The sequence below is a fragment of the Staurois parvus genome, unplaced genomic scaffold, assembly GCF_062004578.1.
Source record: "Staurois parvus isolate SC_StPar_1 unplaced genomic scaffold, SC_StPar_1.0 ptg000151l, whole genome shotgun sequence".
Classification (NCBI taxonomy): domain Eukaryota; kingdom Metazoa; phylum Chordata; class Amphibia; order Anura; family Ranidae; genus Staurois; species Staurois parvus.
The window spans coordinates 9,333,583-9,361,277 of record NW_028317947.1 but is presented as its reverse complement, the minus strand read 5'-3'; the positions used below and the strand labels follow the sequence as shown (position 1 = coordinate 9,361,277).

Below are 27,695 nucleotides of genomic sequence, written 5' to 3'. Positions count from 1 at the left end.
TTTAATACAGTCCCTCATGTTGTGGTGACCCCCAGCCATAAATTTATTTACCCAGTAATTATAATTCATGAAGTGTTGTTTTACCTCCAATACTGCTGCTTTCAACACAGTAGCTGCTTTTAACAGAGTAGCTGCTTTTAACAGAGTAGCTGCTTTCTACACAGTAGCTGCTCTTTACACATCGGAAATATGTGTTTTCTGATGGTCTTAGGTGACCCCTGTGAAAGGGTCGTTCGACCCCCAAAGGGGTCACGACCCACAGGTTGAGAACCACTGATCTAAATGGTATGGTATTTGATTTGGTCTGGTGTTATTAACCATTTGGATGTAAGGTAAATAGTTGCAATGGTATCCAGTCATATTGTTGTGCGCAGTACATTCCACTCCAGTAGGTATTAATTACAGCATACAATTTTTTATATATTTGAATAAAGGTTATATTTTAGATTCATCAATTGGCCAGATGCTGTGTAGGGAAACACACCCTCGTCCAGGATAGATTTGAACAGACCAGCCTCCTAGTCTCCCAAGCAGATGAACAGACCACTTGTTTGTATCCCCCATAAGAACAATAGTTTGATCCAACCCTTCTTAGGTCTAATTAACACATGCAGCAAGGACTGACGCACCTCTGAAAAGCGATACACGCTCTGATCACTTTTCTGAGTTGCTTGACAGGCGGTGTGTAGACTGCCCACCACACCTGTTTAACCCCCTAAATGCCACACCATGTCACATTGCCTTTCACTTGAATGGATTGCATTCAGTGGGTGGTCGTGCCTGCTGAGCATGACAGAAGGTTTAATTTTGCTGTGGCCATGACATGTGTCCTTTCACATTGATCTGTAGCAGTTTCAGTTTTTACTGCTTTTGCAGTGCATTTTTTTACAGGATATGTGACTCCAAAACCGCACCAAAATCACAATGCAAGTGTGTTTTTGCTGCGTTTTCTATTCATTTTAATGGGGAGGTGCATTTTTGGTGCTGTTTTTTTTTACCGCACCAAACCTGTACCAGAAATGAAGCAAGCGGGATTTAAAACACACACCAGACCCTCAACTGACCAGTGTGAAGAGTTTCTTGGGATTATATGGTCGCACGGTTTTCTTCTGCTTTTTTTTTAATGCAAAGCCAGAAGAAAAATGGATCAGTGCGAGAGCAGCCTTAGGGGGAGCGGTTGGAGTGATCTAAAAATCACAGCTCAATCATGTGTTTTCACAACACACACCCCCAACTGCTACTGTAAACAAGCCCTAACTGTCAATTTTGCTGGACAGATTGGTCCTTCTATAAGATTGGAACAAATTATTAATAAGGCATGCAGGGGTGGACTGACAACTCATGGGGCCCCCAGGCAATAGGGGATCATGGGGCCCCTGTGTCCTTGCCCAAACTCAAAAAGGCCTATGAAAAAGGTACCAGGGGCATCTCATGGGGCCCCCTACTGACCCCGGGCCCTCGGGCAGTGCCCGAGTTTCCAAATGGTCAGTCCGCCCCTGGGCATGGGAGAGGACAATGGAATTCATGCTCATCATTATAGTTATTACAGGTATCAATCCCATGTGAATGTACAATATGTATGTAAATTGTCAGCGCTATATAAGTACATGTAATAATAATAATAAATACGGTACTAGAATACAGGCGTACCTCGGTTTACGAACGCCTGGGTTAATGTCATTTTCGGTTTACGAATGAAAATCCATTGAAAATAATGGCTCAGTTTATGAATTTTTTTTCTCAATACGAACATGTTAATTGGTTTTCAATGCATTTATGAATATTTTTTTAATCATGTCCCTGTACAGTATTTATGCCTTTAAAGTGCACTTTATAAAGAGTTTTGAACAGAAAAAAACGTTTTTTTACTTTTTTCTGACCTCCGGAACGGATTAATTGGTTTTCAATGCATTCCTACGGGAAACCGAGTTTGAGTTTACGAATTTTTCACAATACGAAAAGTCCCGCAGAACATATTCAATTCGTAAACCGAGGTACGCCTGTAGTGTATTTTTCTGTACTCACCATCTGTCATTTTATACAAGTTTGACCCCTAGTGGACATCTTGTAATACTGCAAGAAAGTTCACCTTGTACTATGTTGCTGGATTCCAGTCGATTACAATGCATTGTTGCATCATTATGATTCCCGTACACAGATTGTCCAATAAACTCAAAGTACTTACAGTATACCTAAAGGCAAATTTTTTTTTTTTTAGTTTTGTATTTCTGCCTCTGCTCCTACCTCTCTATTTGTCCTGTTTATCATCATCAGCATATATCTATCTATCTATCTATCTATCTATCTATCTATCTATCTATCTATCTATCTCTCCATTCAGTCGTATCCGACCCTTGGCGATTGCATGGGCCGTCACTCGTAAGCGACTTTTTCCATGAATTCTCTTAGCAATTATTTTACAGGGTAGGTTCATTATCAGCATAGGTGTAAGTAAAAAAAATCTCACATTTAATAGAGGGGAAATAGAGGAATAGAGGAATAGAGGGGAAATCTTCCAATGGGGACACTAGTTCTGGTGATGCTGGTGAAAACCAAAGGTTCCCTCACTTTAGAGGGATTTCCCAGTAATTCCTGTTTTTGCTATGGACCAATAAGTGAATGATAGTCCAACAATGGAGCGGCTGCTTCAAAGAAAGGAGGGAATTGGAATGGGCTCCTGGAATTCAGCCCGTTGGATGCTCCGTGACACAGGGGAGTTGGAGCTTGTGCACCTTGTGTCCGGTGTGCTGTTATACTTTTTTTTAATCCAAACAACTTTTATTGTCAAGATAATAGAGAAAATGGAATAGTACTTACATAATCCACAATGACATTACGGCAACAGCAGGATTACACATAAATAGAACAACGTGGATACGCAGATCCCATAATAAACAGAATGACAGAAATGGTAATAGTGTTGGTATACTTGTACGAAAATATAATACACTGCATAGTCAAGGTTAATATTTGTATTACTGTGAATTGAGAATGTACTATATATAGTTAGTTTCCTTAAAGTGTTTCTAAACCCACAGCAGTAAAATCAGTCTGTATATACAGTAAAACATGCTTGTTATACTCACTGTGCAATCGAGGGGGTTAATCTTCTGCATTGCGTAAAAAAAACTGTTTGATCCTGACCTCTCTGATCCTCCCCTTGTTCCAGCATCCCCCTCTTATCTCCTGATAAGACATGTATTGTGGAGTCAATCTGCACATGCTCAGTTTGGTGTGTATTGATAGAGAGGTTTTGTTTTTTTCTTAGGAGAGTGCATGTGATCAGCACAGGGCCAATCAGCACTGACCAGACAGAGGTTAGGGGTTCTGCAGACAGAGGAGGATTTGAGCTAAAAAAAAATGTGTAATCAGCACAAGGGACACATCCTACTAACTCTAAGTCAGACTGTCCCTTGTGCTGATTTTTGTGTTTTTTACTTTGCCTGTGCCATAACTTTAAGCACAGGGCCCAGTTTTGCTGTTTCTTCTTAATCTCTTATTTAAATCCTACTTTTTTATTCTATATCGCATATAGAATACAACATCCAATCATGCCAGAATGGGATAACAATAGTAGGTTCCTTGCCACAAGCTCACTCGTCAGGTTTACCCCAGGATGATTCCTTGTAGACCTGATCCTTACCACATTTACATGTTTTTGTTTGTAAGGAAAATCTCTGTTTTCTGTGTTAGTTCCTATTTTCTGGATTTCTAAAGCTTCCAAGTCATTTTAATGACATAAAAAGTGGCTGAGTAAGGGGAGTTGCAGGAAATGGGAACAGGAGGAGGTGATATGATATATCACCCTTAACAAACAGTATAGGAAGACAAGGATGGGGCCAGAGAGGAGACGAGGATATTCAGTCACCGCAATGAGAACTTGGGGACTTGCACTATTCTCCCTGGTGATCAATCTAAGTGATGCGACCATCCCATGTCCAGGTAGGATTCAGTCTAAGTGATACGACCATCCCATGTCCAGGTAGGATTCAGTCTAAGTGATACGACCATCCCATGTCCAGGTAGGATCCAGTCTAAGTGATGCGACCATCCCATGTCCAGGTAGGATCCAGTCTAAGTGATGCGACCATCCCATGTCCAGGTAGGATTCAGTCTAAGTGATGCGACCATCCCATGTTCAGGTAGGATTCAGTCTAAGTGATGCGACCATCCCATGTTCAGGTAGGATCCAGTCTAAGTGATGCGACCATCCCATGTCCAGGTAGGATTCATTCTAAGTGATGTGACCATTCCATGACCAGGTAGGATCACCACATACTGTAGAGTCTAGTTCTCATTAGTGACATGTAATATATATATATATATATATATATATATATTGGTCTATAGAAATGTTGGTTAGCAGGGATTCCTCCTGGGGTCATTATCCCAGGAAATTCCCAACAGGGTGAGTAAGAATATGGATGTCTCTCCTATTATAGCCACTATGTCTGTGTAAAATGCAAAAAAATTTGGTATCCTTGAAAAGAAACTAGAATAGAAATAGAATAGAAAAGAAAAAAGCTGTAGAATAAATGTACCTACACATCATTTGCCTTGAGTTTGCACAAGAAGTTTACATAAAATGGAAAAAAGTTAATGTTTTTGCCCTTTAGTTATGTTGATTTGGTTCATTGTTCCCCATGTAACTTACATAAAATAAAGAGTAACTGGTTCCTCACAACCTTCGTCAGTCCATCGTGCCCTGCAAACCTCTCACAGGTATGATGTGATTTGCTTTTTCAAGACAGCTAGAGGTGCCAAGGGTTGCCTATCCCTGCTCTGTAGAATGTTAATACAACCCTACCCACCACTAATAAATCGAATCCCTGAGAGGTCCTGCGGACAATGGCATTGGAGATGTGGTTTCCCAGTGTTGGCTTGCATGGCATGATGCAGCTGGTCCCCAGTGCTAAGCCTCTGTGTGTCTCACAGCATCAGTTATCCAATATAGTATAATTGTTGATAGATGTTTTACATTATACTTGTTCCAGTACCAAAAAAGCCTTTTCCTTTTTCGGTTTTTGCATGAAGACTTAAAGCTTGAAAATGTGAGCAGTGCCATACCGATGACCTTCCTCTCAGGGTATCCTGGCATCCCTGGGCTGCCAGGACAAAAAGGAGAGACTGGTACACCAGGAGAAAAGGGTGAGTGAGAACATTCAAGATTCATGTGTTGGATTGATTGTCACCTATAAAACAGAATTAAGCCCTGGGAGAACCTGGGAGATCCTTTGTCTCCAGATCAAGTCAAGTGCACGCTCTCACCATTCTATGGGCATGTTTCAAACTCCTGTAAATATTACATTTCTCTTCCATTTTATGCTTACTTTCAAAATATCTAGTCTTTGATGTTGTTATAGGACAACGGGGAGAGCCTGGGGAGCCTGGAAAAGTTGGACCAGTTGGACAGAAAGGTGGGTTACATGACTGGTAAATGGTGCAGATGATTGAAGGAACCCATGAGTCCACAGCTGTCATGCAGCTTTTAGTACAGCATAGAAAATGACATGACAATGATTGCATGATGTGAACAGCAAAATCTGGGTCCACGTCCATTTCAACATGTTTTGGGTCCACTTATATAGTAATCAATATTAAAAGTGTCGATGTGATGACATGACTAAGGCATGATCATGGTCATAGACTGAAATTATATATATATGGCTGGTGAGAGAGATGATACAGCACTGTGGCACAATTATTTCACATACAATTCATATACTGTCTTAGTAAAAGCTGGCAACTAGTGGACCATGTGTGAGCCTCTTAATTCACTCTGTTAGCTGTAGTCGTAATGAGACACATAGTACCTATGCTTCAGGGGTGCTGCTGCTTCCTTTGCTGGCACAGGCTAGGTCAGTTCAATAAATAGTCACTCTACATGGTTGTTGAGTGCATTTAATAAAGTCACCAACACAAATGTAATAACCTGGGTGGGATATGTCAGTGTAAGGGAACCGTCCCAGCCTGCGCTGAGTATTTCCGTTAGGATACCGCTTCCCTGTCCGAACACCGACCACAGACACCGCAGCAGACCCTACAAGACTAGACGACACCAATCTTGAAGAAAACCAGGAAACAGACTATTTTATTTTAACACAGATACAAGATATATACATTCAAGGGAACAACCCCCCTCCCTGCATAATGACACAGGGCGGGCAATCTACATTTAGTAACAAGAGACACACCAACAGACAGTCCCATCAGGAGGGAGGGCTGCTGGAAACACCCCCCACCAAGCCAATACACAAACACATACATCCCATAATAGTTTGCTCCCAAGCAAGACACACAATAGAACAATGGGATGCAACCACATGGCATTAAACAATCAACAACCCCCCACCCCAATATTAGGACAGATCACCCTGTACCCCTAACAGGCACAGGGTGACTTACACATAAGAGGGATATGGGGAGCTGAGACAGGGGTCCCCCACCTCTCCAAAGTGAGCTGTGTTCCATGGGCCCCCCCACCCAAAGTGACTCCCGTCATAGTCAGTATAAATGATCTGGAGATACACATAAAATGCATATTTGTAATGACATCTGTTATGGATTTTAGGGGTGCGTGGACCTCAAGCAAAATCCGTGACTGGGCCACCAGGGCTAAAAGGTAGGGAATGATGGCTATAAAATATCTGACTAGATAATTGCGAGATATTTCCAGTTGTTTGTGTGATTTTGATGTCCTGGATGTTAAAGGTATAATAAAGAGACTGAATGCAAATGGCATTTAAAGGATAATCTGGTTAAAAAAAGCACACACTTACAATTACATTTTAAATTGCAAACCTCTGTATATAAATATAGTCGCAAGAAAATGTATGTGAACCTCTTGGCATTAACTGGTTTTCTGAATTAGTTTGCCATAATATGTAATCTGATCCTCATCTGCATCACAATAGACAAACACAATGTGCTTAACCACTTGCCCTCCAGAGGATTTCCCCCCCTTCCTGACCAGGCCATTTTTTGCGTTACAGCGCTGCATTACTTTAACTGACAATTGTGCAGTCATGCAACACTGCACCCAAATTAAATTTACGTCCTTTTTTTCTACAAATTGAGCTTTCTTTCAGTGGTATTTGATCACCTGTGCGTTTTTTATTTTTTGCGCTATAAAAAATAAAAAGACAACAATTTTGAGAAACAAACAATATTTTTAACTTTTTTCTATAAAGCATATCCAGTGAAAAAATTAAAAAAATCAAATTTCGTCATAACTTTAGGCCAAAATGTATTTTGCGACATGTGTTTGCTAAAAGAAAATCCAATATGTATAAATTAACTGGTTTACGTGAAAGTTATAACATTTACAGATGGCAATATATATACTGGGATTTTTAAATTGTTAAAATTTTTACTAGTAATGGCGGTGATCAGCGACTTATAGCGGGACTGCGGCGGACATTCTGACACTGGGGGGAACTGACTTGGTGTCACTAACCCCAGTACAGTGATCAGTGCTAAAAAAAGCACTGACACTGTATTAATGGCACTGGGCAGGAAGGCGTTAACATGGAGGCAGGGAGTGTTTTACTAGGGGGCGGTGTCTGTGTGCTTCACTGTAATCACACTGCTCTGGATGGCTGTGCTGTGAACAGCCATCCAGAGCAGTGTGCCCGAGCTGACAGGGAGAACTGTTAGCAAACAAAACAGTTCTCCTCCCCGTCGGAGATCCTTAGTAATCATTGGCGAGTAATCATCGTGATTTTGCACACCCGTGCCGCCTTGTAGCACTATTTCTGCTATAGGGTGATCGGGAAGCAGTTAAGCCGATAACACACAAACAATTCTAATTCTTGTGTCTTTATTTAACACACCCATGAAACATTCACAGTGCTGGAGGAAAAAGTAAGAAAACCCATAGAATAATTACTTCAACAAAAGCTAACTGGAGTAAGTTTGCACACCTGTAGTCTAATTAATGAAATGAGTTTGGAGGTGTGGTATAGGGCTACTAATGCAGGCCATAGATGGGGAGAAAAGCGGATGATTTTTCTTAAAAAAAAATGAAAAATCGGTCGTTCAAGCGGACGACGTTACCAGGAATGGTAAAAAAAAAAACTCGGCCGATTTTCATCCCGTCTACAGCCGGCAAAAAGTATCCCTGCAGAGAGCTCCGCTATTTCTTTGACAGTGCTTTGACATTTATAGCAGCTGCAACAATGTATCTATTTGTATCCATTTTGGATACAGATGTTTTTATTCGGAAACAAATAGATACATTGTTGCAGCCGCTATAAATGTCAAAGCACTGTCAAAGAAATAGCAGAGCTCTCTGCAGGAACACTTTTTGCCGGACTGGAATTCTTCTTCTTCTTCATCCTCTTCTTCTTCTTCCTCTTCTTCTTCTTCCTCTTCTTCTTCATCCTCTTCTTCTTCATCCTCTTCTTCTTCATCCTCTTCTTCTTCATCCTCTTCTTCTTCATCCTCTTCTTCTTCTTCTTCCTCTTCAGCCTCTTCTTCATCCTCAGCCTCTTCTTCATCCTCTTCTTCATCCTCTACTTCATCCTCTTCTTCATCCTCTACTTCATCCTCTTCTTCTTCTTTTTGTCTTCCTCTTGCAGGTCACTCCTCACGCGCAGATTTTTTATTGGTAAAAAGATTGGCCGATTTGCCCATAATTGCCGCGAAAATCGGCCGATCTGCAAAATCGGCCGATCTTTTTCCAACTTTACCGATAAAAAAAATCTGCCAAAATACCGAAAAACGGCCGAACAATTAACCCACTAATGATCCGAAAATCGGCCGATTTTCGACCCATCTATGGTCTGCATTAGACTGATAAAAGACACTGAAACATTTAAGTTCACTGTTCATAAGAAGTATCAGCTGATGTGAACCATGCCTCACAAAAAGGAGCTCTCTGAAGACATATGATCAAGAATAGTTGCATAAGGCTAGAAAGGGATACAAAGCAATCTCGTAATGTTTAGGCATCCATCAGTTGACAGACCAATTTTCTACAAATGAAGACAGTTTAATACTGTGGCTACTCTTTCTAGAAGTGGGCACGCAGCCAAGATGACTCCTGAGACACAACGCAGAGCCCTCAATGAGGTAAATAAGAACCCTCAAGTAACAGCTAAAGGCTTGAAGACATTACTGGAACTGGCAAACATCCCTGTTCATGAGCCTACCATACATAAATCTTTGAACACGCATGGTGTACATGGTAGAACACCATGGAGGAACATTCTGCTCTCCATAAAAACATTGCTGAAGTTTGCAAAAGAGCTCCTTGGCAAACCACAACGCTACTGGAAAAAAAGTTTTGTTGACTGATGAAACAAAAGTTGAATTGTTCAGAAAGAATACCCAGCACTATGTATGGGGCAAAAAAGGCACAGCTTACCAATATCAAAACATCATCCCAACAGTGAGGTAGGGTGGAGGGAACATTATGATTTGGGCTTGTTTTCCTGCCTCAGGGCCTGGACCACTTCCCATCATTGAGGGGAAAATAAATTCCCAAGTTTACAAATATATTCTACATTTATATATATATATATATTCAGAAATGTGAAACAGTCCCTCTCTCTCTCTGTGCGGGTGATGTGGGACGGTTTCTTTTTGGGGGCGAAAAGCAGTCTCTCTCTGTGTGGGGACAAAAATTATGGAGAAGTCTCAAACATAGGTGACAAAAAACTGATGGATTATATTAACCGCCCCTTCTATGCCAAAAATAAGAAATATGTTTTTTGCCTTTAAATCATATTGCTAATCACGTATGGTACTTGTTTGTAGCTTAAATATTGAAATTTGCACATAAAACTGTCATTTTGTAACTTTTGGAAGTGTCAGTAAAAACTTGGCTGTCAGTAAATTGTGGGTGTCAGTAAATTTCACTTTGGTAGGCTGGTAATACTGGCTGTCAGTAATAAAGAAACGGCACTCGCAGTGCTGTGAGACGATCTACTCACCTGTTCTGTTCTCATGGCCGCAGTATGCAGGATACAAATACACTTTTTTCCAGCGGGGTCAGCTGGCTAATGCTATTGTGTGTGCATATATATATATGTATATATATATATATTGCCCCAGCCACGCTGGATGTCCTCTCCTGATTAGACTGGCCTTTACTACTGGAATGAGAGATAACAGCATACCTTCCAACTGTCCCTGATTTCGAGGGGTTGTCCCTGCTTTGAAACAAAGTCCCTTTGTCCCTCATTCCTCCTCATTTGTCCCTCATTTTGGTCTGATCTATATAGTTGTATATAAAATGCATTATTTATCTTCCAAAAAGTGTTTCTCAGTGCTAAACCTTTCATCCAATTTCTAAATTGTTGCATTTGTAAACTTCAAAAGCCAGAATAAAGGAATGGTAATGGTTAAAAAAAGCACTTGTGGGCTTAACTAATCACTTAATATATTTTGGGACCTAATCCCACAAGGTTTCAAAGATTAATATATTTTATTTCTATAGTTTTGTCCCTCAAGGGACAAAGTACATGTAGTACTGTCAGGAATCTGGGTATGACCAGAAATGTGTGGACTGACACAGGGAAACGCAGGCTTCCGGTATAGTATAAACAATACAATTTATTAAAGACTAACAATACATAAACGCAGTGCAAAACATAACACAGTGCAACAAACCAAACCTCCAACAAACAACCATACATACAACACTAAACGTAGTTGGGCAGCCGGATCGGTAGCAAACGGGCAAACAAGGTACCAGGAGCAGGCGGGAGAGTGGTCAGGACTAGCCGAGGTCAGTACAGGCAGATTTCATGTAGAATCAGGATAGAAGCAAGCAGGATCAGGATACCGGGGCCAAGTGAAACAGAACAACAAGGCACTGACTGCAGGTCTGGCCATTCCTTAAATACACCTCCTGCAATCAGCCTCAGGTGATGGCTGATTGCAGGAGTGAGCTTCTGGTTGCTGAGAGCACCCGCTGGCCAGCCCAGGTACTGCAGCCCACAAGGCAGGTGAGTCCCACCACCATTCCTGACAAGTACTGATAAGTGCTTCCTAACCCTAGCTATGAGGTCCAAACTGCATCCATCCCCACTCCTCTTGCCATGGGTGGTAAGACAACAGCTAGGAAAGAGACAGACACTTCATTATGGCAGTAGTCTTCGCTCTGTGCTCAAGACAAGCAGTGGCAAAAGGAATGCGGCAGATAGTTGGATATGTCAGCATCTGCATTCCTCTTGCCACTGCTTGACTCTGGAGAGTGCTCTCAGTGGCTGTTATGAAGCAGCCATCTCCTTCCTAGCTGTTGACCGATCGGTCATGGCAGATGGGGGGAGTGCAATTTGGACCTCATAGCTGGGTTAGGAAACACCTCTCAGCATGGGACAAAGTACTACATGTGTTTTGTCCCATGGGGTACAAAACTATAACAAAAATATTGATAATTATCCTTTAAGTCTTGTAGACTTAGCTCTCAGAGTACATTAGGCACCGTTAGCAGAAAGGTGAAACCTGAATGTCTCATATGGCCAGTCTGGAGCCACTTAGCCAGTAAAGTGGCATGGCAGACTGTTTTATCAGTAATATTAGGATTAGCCTCATATGGTATTATAGTAACATAGCAGTAAAGAAGATAAGTATGGCATTGACTCCAGAACACGTTGTTGGAAATGACTTGTGTTCATACATGTCGAGAAGCTGAGCATTATTTGACCATGTTTGTAGCCAACATAATGGCTCTTAATAACTGATGTGCATGTGTGTAAATATATATATTCTTCTCTAACTGCTCTGGCTGTAGGTGACACAGGAGACAGAGGAGCAAATGGCGAGAAAGGTGATTTTTTTAATATATATATATATTTGCAGTGTGGGCATTGCTTTGTTAGTAGACTGAGCACTAACAGAGCCTCTGCTTTACTATCAGGTATCAGTGGAAAGGCCTGCCCTTCTACCTCCTATGGTGAGTTTGTTTTTTTTCATAAACCAAAGAGAAGTTTGAATTTCACGTGGCACTTTTAGTATGCAAGAAATGCAGCCTATTGGTAGAGGAATGCCATGCCTTCATCTGAACATGGGTGTGAATGGAGGGCCTGGGGCATGGCCAGAGATATATTTTTTATTTCAGGTACTTATATAGCACTGTCAATATATGTATGTACATATATATTGTACATTCATATCAGTCCCTAACCCTCAAGGGGTGTCCAATCTAAGGTCCCCAACTTACATTCATACACATACTAGGGCCAATTTAGACAGGATCCAATTAACCTACCATCTGTCTTTGGAGTGTGGGAGGAAACCCACACAGGCACAGGGAGAACATGAAAACTCCAGGCAGGTGGTGCTGTGGCTGGGATTTAAACTAACAACCCTAGTACTGCCAGGCGGAAGTGCTAACCATTTAGCCACTGTGCTGCCCATATTAAGGGGAATATACTAAGAATCTGGAGCAGCCGTGCATAGCAATCAATTGTCTTCTAGATTTCATTTTCAAAGCTTAACTCAGGGGTGTCAAACCAGTGTCCCTCCAGCTGTTGCGAAACTACAAGTCCCATCATGCCTTTGCCTTTGGGAGTCATGCTTGTAACTGTCAGTCTTGCAATGCCTCATAGGACTTGTAGTTTCGCAACAGCTGGAGGGCCACCAGTTTGACACTCGTGGCTTAACTGAACTAGTAAATTGGCCGCATTGCATCCAGATAAAAGTTAGTAGTATTGTTCTTTAGTTTATTTCCTGTGCCATTGTAAATTAGTGAAAAGGCAGAGCCGAGTGTTTAGTACCACCTAAGGGAGGTGGCAATACAAGGTATTTTTTTGTATTTATTTATTCCAGGTATTTATATAGTGCTGACAATTTATGCAGCTCTTTACATATGCTGCTCAAAAACCGTGTATAGGCTGCAGGGATTCAAATCAATGGCCATTCCCAGGACATAGGGATATAAGGACCAGAACTCTTTGGTTTACTTTGTATGGAGTATTGATAACCTTTACCTGTGAGTCCAAGATTGGACACATTGTTGGTAGATTTCTGCTTCATAGCTTAAAATTCATTAACAGCACTATAAAATATACAGTAAATCTGTCTGTCTGTCTTTTTATATATATATATATATATATATATATATATATATATATATATGTGTGTATATATTTATATATATATATATATATGTGTGTGTATATATTTATATATATATATATATATATACTGTATATATTTTTTATTTATTTTTTTTGTCCTGTTATTATGTCTTAGTTCCCAGAAACTGTAAGGAGCTGCTGGATAAGGGAGAAGTCTTCAGTGACGTGTACACCATATTCCCTGTCGGCCGGACACCCCTGACAGTGCTGTGTGATATGCACACTGACGGAGGAGGCTGGATTGTAAGTCATCACTAAGAACGTAGTTTATGTTGCACTTACAGTTGTGCTCAAAAGTTTGATTACCCCTGGAAAATTGTATACAGTATGTACCATTTTTAAAAAAAATCATGAGTGAGCAGGTATAACACATTTTTTTTATTTCTTATGGGATTCATATTTAACTGTAGGTCATAACAGAATGGCACAATCATAAAACCAAATGAAATGCCCCCTGTTCAAAAGTCTGCATACCCTTAGCTCTTAATACTGTGTATTGCCCCCTTTTAGCGTCTTTTGTAATAGTTGTCTATGAGGCCCTGAGTTCTTTGCAGGTGGTATAGATACCCGTTCATCTTGGCAAAATGCATCCAGGTCATGCCAAATCTTTGGTCGTAATGCATGAACCGCACATATGAGATCTCCCCAAAGTGGCTCAATGATATTTAGGTCAGGAGACTGTGATGGAAACTCCAGAACCTTCACCTGTTTCTGCTGTAACCACTGGAGGGTCAACGTGGCCTTGTGCTTAGGGCCATTGTCGTGCTGAAAGTCCAAGAGCATCCCATGGGCAGCTTTCGTGCAGAAGAATGGGAATTGTCTGCCAGTATTTTCTGATAACATGGTGCATTTGTCTTGTTATCAATTTTCACAAGATTCCCTGTGCCTATAGAGCTCACACACCCACAAAACATCAGTGAGCCACCACCATGCTTCACAGTGGGGATGGTATTCTCCCAAACATAGCTCTTATGGTTGTGACCATGAAGTTCTATTTTGGTCTTGTCTTGTCACTCCAGATTGTAGTGTCGGGCATATTGTAACCAGACTTTTTTGTAGCATTAGCACAGAAAAGACTCCTTTCTGGCAGTTCGACCATGCAGCTCATTTTTGTTCAAGTATTGACGTATTGTGATCCTTGAAACAATCACACCGTCTTTTTCCAGAGCAACCTGTATATCTCTTGATGTTACCTGTGAATTTGTCTTTGTATCTCAAACAATTCTTCTGGCAGTTCTGGCTGCAATTTTTCTTGGTCTACATGACCTTGGCTTGGTATCAAGAGATCCCCAAATTTTCCACTTCTTAATAAGTGATTGAACAGTACTGATTGGCATAATCAAGGCTTTGGATATCTTTTTATATCCTTTTCCATCTTTATAAAGTTAATTTACCTTGTTACACAGGTCTTTTGACAGTTTTTTTCTGCTCCCCATGGCTTAGTATCTAGCCTATTCAGTGCATCCACGTGACAAAAATGAACAAACTCATTGACTATTTTTACACAGACACTAATTGCAATTTAAAAACCCACAGATGTGGGAAATAACCATTTTTTTGCATAATCAGTCAGATTTTCAAAATGAATGCCTACATTTTCCAATTTCTGCCAGGGTATGCAAACTTTTGAGCATTGTGTGATAAATAAACTGCACAGTAGCATATTGGGGACTTTGGTGAAATATCTAAATAGACCTCTGATATTTCACCTTTGAGACAGAGAAAGGAAATTTAGGACACAGCTCAGTTACATCTGGCGTAAAACTAACATGACATCCAGTTTACTGTGCTTCAGTTTGTGAATGGACACAGGAGTAATCAGTACTGATCATTCGCTCTGTCCATTCAGAAAAGGAAGGGGCTAGTAAATTACATATTGACTGTCTCCTTCCCCCACCCTTTATCCTGAAACATCCCCCACAGCAGTTGGCAGGAGAGGGGAAAGGGGAAACGCTGGTAGGGGACAAGGGACAAGGGCAGTGAAGCACACGGGAGCCTGGAGGCAGCAGGAAATAAGTAACCTAGATAGGAGGGGTGGTGATGGGGGCATATAGAAGAACTGATGCCCTCCATTTTTCTCCAGCAGCCACTTAATGATGGCGAGAGGTAGAGAAGCTGGCTTTCAGCGGCTGCTGGAGGAAAATGGAGGGCATCAGATCCTCTATATGCTGACCCCACCACCCTTTTTATCCAGTAGAACTAAATGTGACAAGGGGGGCTGCACAGACCCCTGGAGCATGGGGCCAGATCGCAATTGCAACCCCTATAGCTACACCAGTGTATAATAGACCTTGTTACATAGAAACTGACTGCCAGCCTTCAAGAGATGGCACTTCCTTCATCAGGCTTAAAATGGTTGTAAAGGCAAAAAGGTGTTTTACCTTAATGCATTCTCTGCATTAAAGTACAAAACCTTTATGTATCTTTGCCATTCCCCTCACCTCAAACACTTACCTGACACCACTCGATCCAGCGTTGTCCCCACCAGCAGCCCCGCTCACCTCTCTTCCTCTTATCATTCATATTCTGTGACGGGAGAGCAGGGGGGTGGGGCCGAGCTGGGCTGTGTGTGTCAATAGACTCACACAGCCCATCTTGGGAACAAGTGGCATCCTATGGGGGCCAGGCATAAGAGGTGGAGCAGAGAGCACAAGTAGGGAAATTCCAGGAGAGGAGGTTCGGGGCCACTCTTTGCACCTTTGCACAGAATAGATATGTATACCACGTTTATTATTTTAATAAAACAAAAGAACCTTTACCAACGCTTTAACCTATTCATGGTTCTTGTGTCACAGTCAGGAACACATCTCCTTTGTTTATCTCATTGATATTCACTGATTTTAAAATCTCCAGAAAAAATGATATTGTATCTTCTTAATCTAGGTCTTCCAGAGACGTTGGGATGGATCCGTAAATTTCTATCGTGGCTGGAAATCCTATAAGACTGGGTTTGGCAGCCTTTTGACAGAGTTCTGGTTGGGAAACGAAAATCTTCACTGGCTTACATCATCAGGTAATACACTAAATACAATATATAATAAAATCTCTTGGCTTGGATCTGGCAAAATTCTATTTGGATCGGTTCTGAGATATACAGTGCTGTGAAAAATATTTGCCCCTTCCTGATTTTTTTTTTGCATATTTGTCACACTTAAATGATTCAGATCATCAAACAAATTTTAATAGTATACAAAGATAACCCGAGTAAATAGAAAATGCAGTTTTTAGATGTTGATTTAATTTATTAAGGGAAATAAGCTGTCCAAACCTGCCTGAACCTATGTGAAAAAGTAATTGCCCCCTAAACCTAATAACTAGTTGTGCCACCCTTAGCAGCAACAACTGCGGTTAAGCATTTGCATAACTGGCAATGAGTCTTTCACATCTCTGTGGGGGAATTTTGGCTCACTCTTCTTTGCAGAATATTTTCAATTCAGCCACATTGCAGGGTTTTCAAAATGAACGGCCTGTTTAAGTTCATACCACAGCATCTCAATTGGATTTAAGTCCGGACTTTGACTAGGCCACTCCAAAACCTTAATTTTGGTGGACTTGCTGGTGTGTTTTGGATCATTGTCCTGCTGCATAACCCAAGTGCACTTGAGCTTGAGGTCATTAACTGATGGCCGGACATTCTCCTTCAGGATTTTTTTGGTAGAATGTAGAATTCATGGTTCCATCAATTATGGCAAGTCGTCCAGGTCTTGAAGCAGCAAAGCAGCCCCAGACCATCACACTACCACCACCATGTTTGACTGTTGGCATGATGTCTTTTTTATGAAATGTCATGTTAGTTTTACGCCAGATGTATCAGGAGGTGCACTTTCCAAAAAGTTCAACTTTTGTCTCATCAGTCCGCAGAATATTTGCACAAAAGTCTTTGGGATAATCAAGATTATTTTTGGCAAATGTGAGATGAGCCTTAGTATTCTTTTTTGGTCAGTGCTGTCTTTGGCTTGGTTATCTCCCATGGATGTCATTTTTGCACAGTCTTTTTCTTATTTTTGAATCATGACCTTAACTGAGGCAAGGGAGGCCTGCAGTTCTTTCAATGTTCTATGTTCTTTTATGACCTCCTGGATGAGTCATTGTTGTGCTCTTGGAGAAAGTTTGGTAGGTTGACCACTCCTGGGAAGGTTCACCACTGTTCCAAGTTTTCTCTTTTATAGATAATGGCTCTTACCGTGGTCCTCTGGAGTCCCAAAGCCTTAGAAATGGCTTTGTAACCCTTTCTAGACTAATACATGTCAATTACTTTGTTTCTCATTTGTTCCTGAATTTATTTAGATTGCGGCATGATGTGTAGCTTTTTTAGATCTTTTTGCGTGCTTTACTTTGTCAGACAGATTCTGTTTAAGTGATTGCTTGATTCTGGCTGTAATCAGGCCTGGGTGTGGCAAGTGAAATTTAAGCTTTCCAAAAACTGTGATTTTGTGATGTAGCGTGATTTAGCAAGGGGGGGGGGGGGAGCAATTGCTTTTTCACATATGGCCAGGCAGGTTTGGACAACTTTTTTCCCTTCTTAAATGAAATCAGCATTTAAAAACTGCATTTTCTATTTACTTGGGTTATCTTTGTGTAATATTAAATAATGTTTGATGATCTGAATTATTTAAGTGTGACAAATATGAAAAAAAAAATCAGGAAGGGGGCAAATACTTTTTCACAGCACTGTATTTTATGGGCATGAATTCACCTTGTTTTGTGAGTATATACTGTATGCGTTTTTATACGATCCCAGTTATTAAATTTACTTATCATGAGAAGGTGCACTATCTCTTCCTGGCCATAGATGGACCAAAGGTTCAGTCGGTGCTTAAACAAGCTTTCTGCTATGCTTGAGCCGATCAATCTTCCTATGATTCTGGGTTCAGCTGACCTAAGCACAGCAGAAATGGAGAACCTTCCCAATATGGCTTCCCCTCCCTTGTACAACATCCTGATTTTTCTGTTGTCCTTACTAACAATTTGTTTCGCTGTTGACACTATACACATGAAAAATGGCAGTTGAATGGTGTGTGTTCGGTCATCATTTAGTCTGGGTATGGCCAGCTTTATAAAAGGTTATAAAGTACGTTGCAACTATATGATTTGGTGCTGTAACTGATCACAATAAACCATGAAAGCGGGGGGTCACATGGGCTGAGTGATAAGTATCAACCCATCACTATATTCCACGCGCAAAGCATGGAGGATCCTACAGTACAAGTGGGGCCTGAGCATCTTCATTTTTCCCCTGCTGCCTTTTGTCAGAAACCACCATAGACATCTATGAGAGACCTCCTATCAAACAGAGAATGACAAGATCCGTATCATGCAACCTTATTATGGCAGAACCTGAATGTTGGCTATCTCAACTGCAACCCAGAGTTATCAATGAGGATGCTGTCAATGGAGCACGAGGGACTTTCTAAGCTGTGCACAAATCTTCATTTTTGGACTCTGTTCCAAGTTAATACTTTTCATCACAATAGGCACTGTGCTGACATTACATAATTTTGCTGTCTATCGGTCTTTATCTAGCAATGTCTCTGTCTGCTCTGCGACTCCACAGCTGTCTCTGCCTCACCCTTAGTTCTATGCTCTTAATAGTGATCCTGGGCACTTTTCATGTGTACCAAAGTGAGCCACATAGAGGCAAACCAAGCTACTATCAGACCTCACTCATTCTTTAGATGTTATAACAATGGAGGGTATGGCACGCACCCTCCAGGTATTGTTGCTGGGTGGTCTGTGGATAGGTCAACTCTAGAAGATGGCCTTGTTACTCATTATCAGGCACAAGCATTTAAACAATTCTTACACTGTGACTTCTTAGCAGTGTGGTGTATATTATACCTACCATTAGTAGATACTCAATGATCAATGCCCCTATGTACATGCACTTATGATAGCATACATTACTCTTGCACATTCCACCACAACCTAAGCCTGCCATTTTTCCCCAGATGGGTTGTCCCATCTGCACCTTGCATAGATCCTATCCCTTTACTATCCTTACATAGATGGCCCTTCCTTCCCTAGATGGAAATTAGCTTATGTGTGTATGATAGCACTGGACGGATGGAAGTGAAAATGGGCTCTGATGGATATAGCCTAAGGTGCTTTTTTCTTTAAAGAAACAGATCTATGATGAAAATATGGCGTGGATTGACCCTGTTCTGGACATAGACTGCTACCTCTCTGTTAGTAATAAAGTGAGTGCTCGTCACACAGTAAATTGGATGTGTACAGAGGAGTGCCTGGTACAAAAGTTCATCTCACTTAAAGGACTTTTTGAAACATTTATTGGTTAGGGGCATCAAATACAACCAATGCATTTTGGGGAAAAAAAACCCTCCCCCCTTCTTCAGGGCTTGGGCAGAACAGAATCACAACAAAATGCATTAGGGGACCTGTGCTATGGCCTGACAAAGACTTGTGTCTCCTGACGGTACTAAAGATGCACACTTTACTGATTGCAATTGTTGCTTTTGCATTGGCTTCTTCTCAGTCTGTGACAGTTCTTTAGACATTAATGTGAGATAGAGGACATATACATCGATCAGCCATAACTTCATGACCACTGACAGGTTAAGTGAATAACATTAATTATCTTGTTACAATGGCATCTGACAGTCATGGGATACATTAGGCAACAGCGAGAAGCACCTACAATGGGCATGTGAGCATCAGAACTGGACCATGAGCAATGGAAGAATGAGGCCTGGTCTGATTAATCACATTTTCTTTTACATCATGTGGATGGCTGGGTGTATGTGCCTCACTTACCAGGATGTAGTATAGGAAAAAGGCAAACCGACAGAGGCAGTGTAATGCTTTAGGAAATGTTCTGCTAGGAAACCTTGAGACCTGCCATTCATCTGGATGTTACTTTGGCAGGTACCACCTTGCTAAACATTGTTGGCGACCAAGTACACCCCTTCATGGCAACAGTATTTCCTGATCTCAGTGGCCTCTTTCAGCAGGATAATGCACCTGACTCACTGCAAAAATGGTTCAAGAATGGTTTGAGGAACACAACAATGAGTTTGAGGTGTTGACTTGGCCTTCAAATTCTCCAGATCTCAGTCCATCAAGCATCTGTGTGATGTGTGGGAAAAACAATTCCTATCCATGGAGGGCCACTATGCAACTTACAGGACTTAAAGGATCTTCTACTGATGGCTTGGTGGTAGATACCACAGCAAACCTTTAGAGGTCCAGTGGAGTCCATACCTCAACAGGTCAGGGCTATTTTGGTGGCAAAAGGGGTACCTACTCTTTATTAGGTGGGTGGTTATGGCTGACCGGTATATATGCATGTTGTGTTGATGCAGGAGAACAATCGACCAGAAGAGAATATACACAAAGAACATTCAATTTAGCTCTCACAATATCTAACTATATCACACAGAACATGCACAGTGTACATGTACATGCAGTTTTGCTGGGCGAATAGCTATGCACATTTTTTCATAAATAGCCACCCTATTCATTTATTTGTGTAATACAACAGACTTGTCCTCTGCTTGTCCTTCATGCTTCATATAGAATACATATACAGGTGTACCTCGGTTTATGAATTTAATGTGTTCTCTGGGACGTTTTGTATTGCAAAAAATTTGTGAACCGAAACGCGGTTTCCCATAGGAATGCATTGAAAACCAATTAATCCGTTCCGGAGGTCAGAAAAGAGATAAAAAAAGTCTTCTATCTGTTCAAAACTCTTTATAAAGTGCACTTGAAAGGCATAAATACTGTACAGGGACAGGATTAATCAAGCAATAACTCAATGCAAAAACCACTCCAACACCTCCACACTCAACGCCACGTGCTACCCACAGACTCCAGCATGCACAGTTGCATAAACCTCGCAGGTACAATGCATCCTAGGGAAACTTACTTCGTATTGCTAAAAAATTTGTAAAAAATTTGTAAACCGAGGCATTATTTTCAATGGATTTTCATTCGTAAACCGAAAATTACATTAACCGAGGCGTTCGTAAACCGAGGTACGCCTGTAGTTCATGTAAAGAAGCCAGATTGCGTAAATAGATCAGAGTAAACATTTTCTTTTTCTTTTCATAGGAAAATGGGAACTGCGAATTGACCTGGAGGACTTTTACACCAAAAAATTATTTGCCAAATACTCAACCTTCAAGGTCTTATCAGAGTCTGAGAAATACAAATTATTGGTAGGCAACCTTGAGAAAGGAAATATATGTAAGTACCTGTAAGAATATATAAATACTGTACATTATGACTCCAATTGTTGTGAGTGACTATCCCTCAATGAGATCTCTATGCCTGGCTTTAATATAGCAGAAACACCAGACAATCTTCATCAGATAGTAGAAATCACTAAACACTTCAAATCCATGATTGTCTTGCATGCAAAACACCGAAGCAATACAATAAGATGCTGCAGACTTGATATAGAACTGCTTAAGGAGGCAAAAAAGAAGTATTGTCTTTCCCTGCCCCAATGTGTGTCTAGTAAGGGAGGAAAGATTAGAGAAACTCCCGCAAAGGAAAAGGAAATGACCTCACAAGAAGAGGAAGGAAATACGGAAAACGACATGTGATAGAAAAAATGATCACAAAGTGGCAACATAATAAAAAACAATTAACCATAGAACAACATAAGGATGAAACTTAATTTCCCATATACTGCACAGGCAGCACAAAATGCAAATGAGATTAACCCCTTATAGTGATGTGTAAGATTGCTGAATAAATATATACAGTTGTGTTCAAAATAATAGCAGTCAGACATCACTAACCGGATCAATCACTGTTTTTGGTAGAAATGATATTTCTACATGGCAAATAATTTACTAGCAGGTGTAGTAGAGTAATAGAAATCCAACAGACCCAACAGTCATGACATGCATGCTGCTGATTCTGTGTAATTGAATCACTAATTGAAAGGGGCATGTTCAAAATAATAGCAGTGTGGAGTTCTATTAGTGAGGTCATTCATTCTTTGAAAAACAGGTGGCAATTATTGCCCTTATTTAAGGAAGGAAGGCAGCAAATGTTGTACATGCTGGTTACAGTGCATTTCTCTCTGAAATTCTGAGGAAAATGGGTCGTTACAGACATTGTTCAGAAGAACAGTGTACTTTGATTAAAAAGTTGATTAGAGAGGGGAAAACATATAAAGAAGTGCAGAAAATGATAGACTGCTCAGCTAAAATGATCGCAAATGCTTTAAAATGGCAACCAAAACCTGAAAGACGTGGAAAAAAGTGAAAAACTACTATTCGAATGGATAGAAGAATAGCCAAAATGGCAAGGACTCAGCCAACAATCAGCTCCAGGAAGATCAAAGAAGGTCTAAAGTTACCTGTGAGTACTGTTACAATTAGAAGACGCCTATGTGAAGCCAAGCTATCTGCAAGAAGCCCCCGCAAAGTCCCACTGTTGAAAAAAAGACATGTGCTGAAGAGGTTACAATTTGCTAAGGAGCACATTGACTGGCCTAAAGAGAAATGGCGCAACATTTTGTGGACTGATGAAAGTAAGATTGTTCTTTTTGGGTCTAGTGGCCGGAGACAGTTTGTCAGACGACCCCCAAACACTGAATTCAAGCCACAGCACACTGTGAAGACAGTGAAGCATGGTGGTGCAAGCATCATGGTATGGGGATGTTTCTCATACTACGGTGTTGGGCCTATTTATCGCATACCAGGGATCATGGATCAGTTTGAATACATCAGAATACTTGAAGAGGTCATGCTGCCTTATGCTGAAGAGGAAATGCCCTTGAAATGGGTGTTCCAACAAGACAACGACCCCAAACACACCAGGAAACGTGCAACATCTTGGTTCCAGACCAACAAGATTGACGTTATGGAGTGGCCAGCCCAATCCCCGGATCTTAATCCAATAGAAAACATTTGGGGTGACATCAAAAATGCAGTTTCTGAGAGGCAAAACCAAGAAATAGAGAAGAACTGTGGAATGTATTCCAATCATCCTGGGCTGGAATACCTGTTCACAGGTGCCAGAAGGTGGTTGACTCCATGCAACACAGATGTACAGCAGTTCTCAGAAACAGTGCGACTACAACCAAATATTCATTAAGTGATTCAAAGGAAAGCAAAATCTTCAGACATTTTTCAGTTTATATAGTGAATGTTTGAGTTTGTAAAGAAGAATACAAACACTGCTATTTTTTTGAACAGTCTAATATTCACTTTTCTTCAATTTGTTTTAGAGGAACAACACAAATTTGATATTTTTCTTCATGTTTTGATTTGGAATAGAATGTGTCGTGTTCCCAATGCATTTGTGTGTATGGAAATAAAAGCTATTAGAAGGATTTTGAGCTTTATTCACTTTTTTCAACACACTGCTATTATTTTGAACAAACTGTACATATACTGTATATCAAACATATTTGTCCTGTAACATAACTTTATTTGAAATTAAATTGGTTTCTGATCACCAGTGACAATATATTTATTCTTCAAAAGCTCCATTTGTAGATGATAAAATTTGGTACTATTATATGATGGCAGAGGCCTTCCACTAATTATTAATATCTCCCAAAGCAGCAGATTGAGACGCCTCCCTAACACAACCTCCCCCAAACCCCCATTCTGGAGAGGAGCAGACAGAATCTGGAGCATCCGAGTGTAAAAAAACAGATTCTAGCTTTGATTTTCCAAGCTTAAGTCAGAAACTGATTGGTTACTATGCACAGCTGCTCCATATTCTGTCTGCTCCAGTTGTAGTAAATTCTTACAACTGGGTCCTTGAAAGGGGACTGGAGGACCATAACAGCAGAAGAGAGCCTTATATCAGCAACCTTAAGACAGGCGAGGCACTAACCCAGCTTCATGGGAGGAAAATCAGTGACATTGCCACATGGATGAAATATATGTTTGAAATATATTTTTAAAATATTCTTCCTAAATATATTGCCATATATTTGAAATGCTACAATTTTGGCCATATTCAATATATTCCAAAATATGTTTCAATAAATATATATATATATATATATATATATATATATATACTGCATGTTGAAATGCGTTTTTATCACAAAATATATGAAACTTTTTTTAAAAAATACATTTCAAATATACTGTGTCTTTAAAAATACAAATCTGCATTTTTGGAACGCATTTACAAATATATGTAAAAATGACTTTTGTATATTTGGAATGTATTTTTAAAAATATTTTTCATATATTTTGTAATAGAAACGTATTTCAACATGCAGTGTATATATATATATATATATATATATATATATATACTGTAAGGCTCTCTTCTGCCATTATGGTCCTCCAGTCACCTTTCAAATATTTATAAATATATTTTTCTTCCATATGGGTGTGACAGCCATATTATTGGTAACAGTCTCTAGAATGGTGTAGATTAGATAGATAGATAGATAGATAGATAGATAGATTTTGTGCTATTGGGGTGATTATGCTCATGTGGTAAATGAGCCAGCCCAAACTGTGGCTGTATTGGACTGGATATACTACAGGAGAGGTTCAGAGACTGCGGACATACTGCAGGAGAAGGTCAGGGACTGTGGAGAAGATACAGGATACAGTCAGAGACTGTGGACAGGATATGGTCAGAGACTGAGGACAGGATACAGGAGACTGCTGACAGGATACGGTCAGAGACTGTGGACAGGATACAGGAGATGATCACAGACTGCGGACAAGATACGGTTGAATACTGCGGACAGGATACGGTCAGAGACTGCGGACAGGATACGGTCAGAGACTGCGGACAGGATATGGTCAGAGACTGCGAACAGGATACAGGAGACTGTGGACAGAATACGGTCAGAGACTGCAGACAGTATACAGTAGACAGTCAAAGACTGCGGACAGGATATGGTCAGAGACTGTGGACAGGATACGGTTAGAGACTGCGGATAGCATACAGAAGACTGCAGAAAGGATACTGTCAGAGACTGAAGACAGGATGCGGTCAGAGCCTATGGACAGGATACGGTCAGAGACTGCGGACAGGATACGGTCGTAGCCTGCGGACAGTATATGGTCAGAGACTACGGACAGGATACGGTCAGAGACTGCGGACAGCATACAGAAGACTGCAGAAAGGATACTGTCAAAGACTGAAGACAGGATGCGGTCAGAGCCTATGGACAGGATACGGTCAGAGACTGCGGACAGGATATGGTCGTAGCCTGCGGACAGTATATGGTCAGAGACTACGGACAGGATACAGAAGATAGTTAGCCGAGCCTGCTCCTCGCTCGAGCCCTGACGAGCCCTCCCCCCTGCCCAAGCACTGCCGAGCCTGTCCCCCGCCCAAGCACTGCTGAGCCTGTCCCCCACCTGACCACTGGCGAGACCACCCCCCATCCGAGCACTGCTGAGACACCATTGGTCCCTTCATCCTGGGGGGTGTCGCCATCCCCCCTTAAAAATGCCAAGTTTACCTCATGGCAGATATGCCCCTGATTATAACCCCTGTAAGGGGGTCCCATTGGGGAGATTTCCTTTCACTTCCTGTCCCATAGCCAAAACAGGAAGTGAAAGGAAATCTCTCCGAAGTGTGAGAATTCATGGTTGTCAGCAGCACTAGTATTCCCATTGGAAGATTTCCCTGCAATTCCTATTCTGGGGCCAACCCCAATCTTTATTTTTTTTTTGTTTTTTACAAATAGGGAGAGTGAATCTTCCTAAAGGCAACACAGACAGCAATAAAGATCTGTCATGTTCTCTTATCGTTCTCCACTCTATCCAAAGCTAAAAAAAAGTTTTACTTGTAGTTTTCTCCTTGGACGCTACTGAGATACATATTCAGTATTGTTCTGTTTATTTCTCCCTCAGATGATGCCATGAAATCCCACAATAACCAATATTTCAGCACCCACGACCAGAGCACTGAGGAGAATCAGGGCTTAGAGACCTGTGCAAAGACTTTTAACGCGGGCTGGTGGTTTACAAATTGCTATCAGGCTAATCTAAATGGAGTATATAAACTACCAAAGGAAAACTCCTCTTTATTGGGTGTTGAATGGAAAACAAATGGAGAATGGATCTCCTACAAGCATTCTGAAATGAAAATAAGACCTATTTGATTCTATAGCATTGCAAAGCCATATACCATATAAACTGTGAAGATAGTAAAGTATACATATATATGTGATTGATGCAAATAAGTGTCTGTCTTAATTTCTGATTGGATGAAATCAACTGCCAATGTGATCATGCAAATTTGTTGCAAACCACATGTTCCATGGTCCTTCGAAGTGTCTCATAGTTGACCTTACAAATGGCATAAAAGTGTCCATAAGGAAAATCATTGTCGTATATGTTTGATTTGTTTTTGAGATTGTATTCCATCTATTGGGAAATATTGGGAAAAAATAAATGAATAAAATATTTCCAAATATCTATTAGAAAAAGTAATTGAGCTTTGTCCCTGAAATTCATAAAGCCTGGCACAGACAGATTTTGTGGGAGTGGTTTGCAGGCATTTTCATGCTTCTCTCTAGAACTTGAATTTGGCGCAATGTTTTTACAACCGTCTAAACTTTCATAAGGTAACATCTTCAATGGAGACCTATCAAATGACAGCAGGCCTGGACTGGGACACAAAATAGGCCTGGGCATTTTAAACTGAGCAGCCAATTTCCGGGGTGGGGGGGGGGGGGTGCAAGGGCATTCGTGGGGTCAGTTGGTGACAGAATATTCACAGAGTCGGTCCTCCACACTGTAATATAAATGGGTACTGTGATATAAAGGGGATTGCACTGTAAAGGGGCACTGTATTGATTACATTGCCCCTTTACAGCGCAGTCCCCTTTACATCACAGTGCCCCATTACATTACAGTGCCCCTAGAGATATAATCACAGTGCCCCCTATATATTCAAAGAGATGGCCCAATCCAGCAAAGAGACATCCCCATCCAGCAAAGAGACATCCCCATATAGCACAGAAACAGCCCAGTCCAGCAAAGAGACATCCCCATCCAGCAGAGACATCTCCATGTAGCAAAGAGATATCCCAATCCACAAAGCGACTGGATGTCTCCTTGCTGGACAGGGATGTCTATTTGCAGGATGGGGATGTCCCTTCTTGGACTGGGCTATCTCTTTTCTGTTTTGGGATGTCTCTTTCGCTGGACCCAACTGGACAAAAGAGATAGCCCAGCAAAGAGATAGTCCAGCAAAGAGACATCCACATCCAGCAAAAAGACAGTCCAATCCAGAAAAGAGACATCGCTGTCCAGCAAAGAGACAGCCTGTCCAGCAAAGAGACATCCCATCCTGCAAAGAGCTCATCCAGCAAAGTGACATCCTTCCCAGCAAAGAGAAAGCCCCATCCAGCAAAGAGACAGCCCATCCAGCAAAGAGATAGCCATCTGGCAAAGAGACATCCCATCCTGCAAAGAGCTCATCCAGCAAAGTGACATCCTTCCCAGCAAAGAGACAGCCCCATCCAGCAAAGAGACAGCCCATCCAGCAAAGAGATAGCCGTCCGGCAAAGAGACAGCTTGTCCAGCAAAGAGACAGCCCTTCCAGCAAAGAGACAGCTTGTCCAGCAAAGAGACAGCCCATCCAGCAAACAGACAGCTCAACCAGCAAAGAAACAGGTCATCCAGCAAAGAGACA

General features: G+C 41.1%; 1 protein-coding gene across 1 annotated transcript; it reads left to right on the top strand.

Annotated features, from left to right (window-relative positions):
* The first annotated feature begins 3,843 nt into the window (after nt 1-3,843).
* Nucleotides 3,844-26,488, top strand: LOC149464419 (ficolin-2-like). Its single transcript, XM_089674720.1, has 10 exons — nt 3,844-3,942; nt 5,035-5,148; nt 5,364-5,417; nt 6,572-6,622; nt 11,741-11,776; nt 11,867-11,902; nt 13,204-13,331; nt 15,972-16,101; nt 21,159-21,293; nt 25,907-26,488. The coding sequence occupies exons 1-10, from the start codon at nt 3,873-3,875 to the stop codon at nt 26,155-26,157; spliced, it is 1,005 nt and encodes a 334-aa protein (XP_089530846.1). The 5' UTR covers nt 3,844-3,872; the 3' UTR covers nt 26,158-26,488.
* The last annotated feature ends 1,207 nt before the right edge of the window (nt 26,489-27,695 follow it).

Excerpts from the sequence above, each read along its gene's own strand:
- LOC149464419 (XM_089674720.1), top strand. The coding sequence starts at position 3,873 with ATGAGAACTTGGGGACTTGCACTATTCTCCCTGGTGATCAATCTAAGT. Across the intron at positions 5,149-5,363 it reads TGGTACACCAGGAGAAAAGG|GACAACGGGGAGAGCCTGGG; the intron begins GTGAGTGAGAAC and ends ATGTTGTTATAG. Across the intron at positions 5,418-6,571 it reads TGGACCAGTTGGACAGAAAG|GGGTGCGTGGACCTCAAGCA; the intron begins GTGGGTTACATG and ends TATGGATTTTAG.